At 40.5% G+C, this 3,496-nt stretch overlaps 1 protein-coding gene across 1 annotated transcript in view; it reads right to left on the reverse strand.

Moving 5' to 3' along the window:
- The window catches only part of LOC101845148 (aquaporin-4), a gene marked incomplete in the record, with an annotated part of 39,483 nt that overhangs the window by 31,155 nt on the left and 4,832 nt on the right, over window positions 1–3,496 (reverse strand). The window contains 1 exon segment of the mRNA XM_013090185.2: window positions 2,691–3,260. Coding sequence (XP_012945639.1) covers window positions 2,691–2,990 — 300 coding nt within the window.

Here is a 3,496-nt window from a genome sequence, read left to right on the forward strand (position 1 = left end):
ACAGACAGACAGACAGACAGACAGACAGACAGACAGACAGACAGACAGACAGACACAGAGACAGAGAGAGTGGGAGAAAGAAAGAGAAAGAGAGAGAAGGAGGAGAGTGAAAGGAGTGAAAGTAGGGTAGAGAGAGAGGAGAGAGACAGAGAGAGACAGAGAGAAAAGAGAGAGAGGGAGAGGGTGAGAGAGAGCTGACAATACTAAAGTGAGTGTATTTCTTAGTCCAGGACAAACCACGATTCCAAACACATTATGGTGAGCATAGTAACAACAAAAAAGTTCAAAACATCGGATCCAATAATATGTGCTCAATGTTTATATGGCCAGCTGTCGACCACTCACTCATTTAAACACCTGGAAATCAAGAGATAAATGCATGATTGCCTGGACATAATATTCTAGATAGAATCTAAATTGATTTTTTAACTTAACATTTTCAAGTGGCACGCTATGATATTGATAATTTCCAGCGCGGTTTGAGTTTTTTAAGAGATTTCCTTGCCAAAATAATATCGATATAAAGTGATGAGTACATTAATTGAAAACATAAATATTTCAAGGCTACAAGCTTTTTCTCAAATCCAACTGAACCGTTTGTATATTACCAAGCATCCTTAGCGGTAGGGGTAAGTAAGTATGGGCCCAAGCGTCGTTCAATAAGAAACATAACTCCCTTGCTATTTGGTTCAACTCGTACACCAAGAATTTTCCATCGCAAAGGTTGGATAATCTTTACTCCGCGCCTCCGCTCCACGCCGACTGAGTCCTATTATTATGTAGGTTGACCAACTTTTAAATATTTTTCTTAAAATCAGACAAAGGGAGTGCCACGGTGTTTTGATTTACTGTCATGTTCTCTAGGAGCGTAATATTACTGTACACAGTCCCTTACCCACAGTCTCGTTTGTCTTCCTGTCTTCACATCTAATGAATTTATTCGACACCGACACCACATTTCAATTGCTAATCTTCTTGTCCAAGGACAGAGTTAATGCCCAGGTCTCTACGTCCCACAAAAGATTTGAGAGCACCAGTCGGTTTAGATTTTTACCTGAGAATGTTGCCCTGAACGAGGTGCTTGTTTATGACCTTTGGTGTGAGGTTGGGTTGCACATTTTAGAGAGTATGGGGGAGGGGGAGAGGGTGGGTGTTTGACTGAGAAAGTACGGACAGACAGACAGACAGACAGACAGACAGACAGACAGACAGACAGACAGACAGACAAAGGTAAAAAGAAAGCTATAGACAAAAAAAGAAAGAAAGAAAGAAAGAAAGAAAGAAAATGAGAGAGAAAGAAAAAGAGAAAGAAAGAAAGAGAGAGAAAGAATGAAAGAGAGGGGAGCGAAAGAAAGAAAGAACGAAGACGAGGCTGTTTATGAGTGTTTTAACTTCATGCCTTTTCTACACAACAGTTTTTAAAATAACCCAAGGTCACAACGATGTGTTTGCTTTTATTAATAATAAGAGTGCACGTCTTTCATACAATTATTGAATTAGCAAGACGGCGACACACTGCGCAGGCGACGACATAAAATGGGGGCCCGGACTCGGAGCTTTCTGGTGGTAACAAACTCGTTTCGCAACCAACATTCTATATCCGTCAGAAACTAATAACGGGATATTGCAAGGGTTCTCTTTTAAACTGGTTGAGTCATATTGCCAATAAAAGCATTTCAAAGGATGCAGAAAATAGTTATATCCAGGAGCGCAGTGAAGCAAGCAAGTCATCTTGACTTTGCCTGTAACAACATTTTGGGTCACTTTTTATCAAAGGTGCACTTTTGTTGTAAATGGATAAAAGTCTTGAACTTGCACACATTCAGAAAGTTAAATTTGTCGACTTTGAGCATCTTGGAATGTTCACCTTTTGTGAGTATGTGATAGTCAACGACAAATTTCTATCATTTTGCCCCATTGAAAATTATGTTCTTATTGTATTAGAACAAGGTAATACTGCACACAGAGCATGTTTAGTGGGTGTAAAAGCTATCGTGCATGCCACCAACAAATATCATTATATTGATAAGAAACTAGCCAAAGAACTGCTTTGTCCATAGTAACTTATAAACGTAGATATATCACTTCTAAAACGATCAATTTTTACTAAAATTGGTATTCACCATTTCGAAACTCACCGCCAATAGAAATGAAAGTAGAATTTTACAAGCTAACCTGAGATTACGGAGGTCCTTTCGGAAACCACTCAAATTTGACAAGCCATGTGCATTGGTCACTCAAGAATTATAGATAGATATCATCATCATCATCATCATCATCATCATCATCATCATCATCATCATCATCATCATCAGCATCAGCATCAGCATCATCACCATTATCAAATGGCAATTCCAATGGAGTTATTTGTACGAGTGGAGGTGCCTCTAAGTATATTGACAAAGGAGCCAAAAAAGAGCCTCGCTCTCGCGCGAAGATTTCTTCATGCCATTTCACCAGGCCCATTAAGGAAACGAAAAAAAAACCATCATTATCATTATCATCATGATAATAATCATAATAATGATAATCATAATAATGGTGGTAGTAGTAGTAGTAGTAGTGCATTTCTATAGGGCATACCCATGCTCCACTGAAAGCTCTGTGCGCTTTACAATGTTACTATTAAACATACGATGAGGTTATGGCGTACAATAATATTCTCAATCTATAACATAATATTATCTTACCTGGAACAAGATGAAGAAAATGGCTTTTGCGATGCTGATTTTTCTGGTGGCCAGCATAGCAGACGTGACCGCCGGGTTGATGTGTCCCCCTGACACGTGACCAATAGCCCACACAATCGTGGCAACGCTGAGGCCGAAGCAGAGGGCGATCTGTACGACTGGTGACGTCACATTGTCCTCTCCTCTCAGGTTAATACAGGAACCGCAGCCAATTAGAGTGAGGAGTAGCGTTCCTACAAACTCGGCCACGATGCCTTTCCAAAGACGCAGGCTTGTGATGTCTTCTAGACTGGTCGCCATTCTTGGGAAGCGCCTACAAGGGGTTTCTGTTCGCTTTTTTCCTTCGGCCTCCACTGTGCGAAGATGCAGCTACTTCTGCTGCGACGACGTATGTGCGCTTGATATGTCCCCGCTCCACTTCAATAGACCGTGCCCCTTTCAATGTTTTTCTTCTGTCAGGGTCTCTTTTTTTCAACAACAAGCGTTGAAGTGAAGTATTAGGTTGGAGCTTGAGTGTGATACGTTGGTCTCAGTTCTATTATTAATGCTCGGTCCTTAACAGAATTGATCCTGGTGATGATAAAAGAGTAAAATAGTTTTTACAAGTTGCGAATTTAAACTTAGATCCAAAGTGAATGAGAAAGCCTACCCCGTGACAGCTAGCAGGCAGAATTTCTATTTCCGTGATAATGATATTATAGCCTGTTTCTGCTTACTCATGTAAACTTTCTCTCTCTCTCTCTCTCTCTCTCTCTCTCTCTCTCTCTCTCTCTCTCTCTCTCTCTCTCTCTCTCTCTCTCTCTCTC

This window comes from Aplysia californica, unplaced genomic scaffold, assembly GCF_000002075.1.
Source record: "Aplysia californica isolate F4 #8 unplaced genomic scaffold, AplCal3.0 scaffold00027, whole genome shotgun sequence".
Classification (NCBI taxonomy): domain Eukaryota; kingdom Metazoa; phylum Mollusca; class Gastropoda; order Aplysiida; family Aplysiidae; genus Aplysia; species Aplysia californica.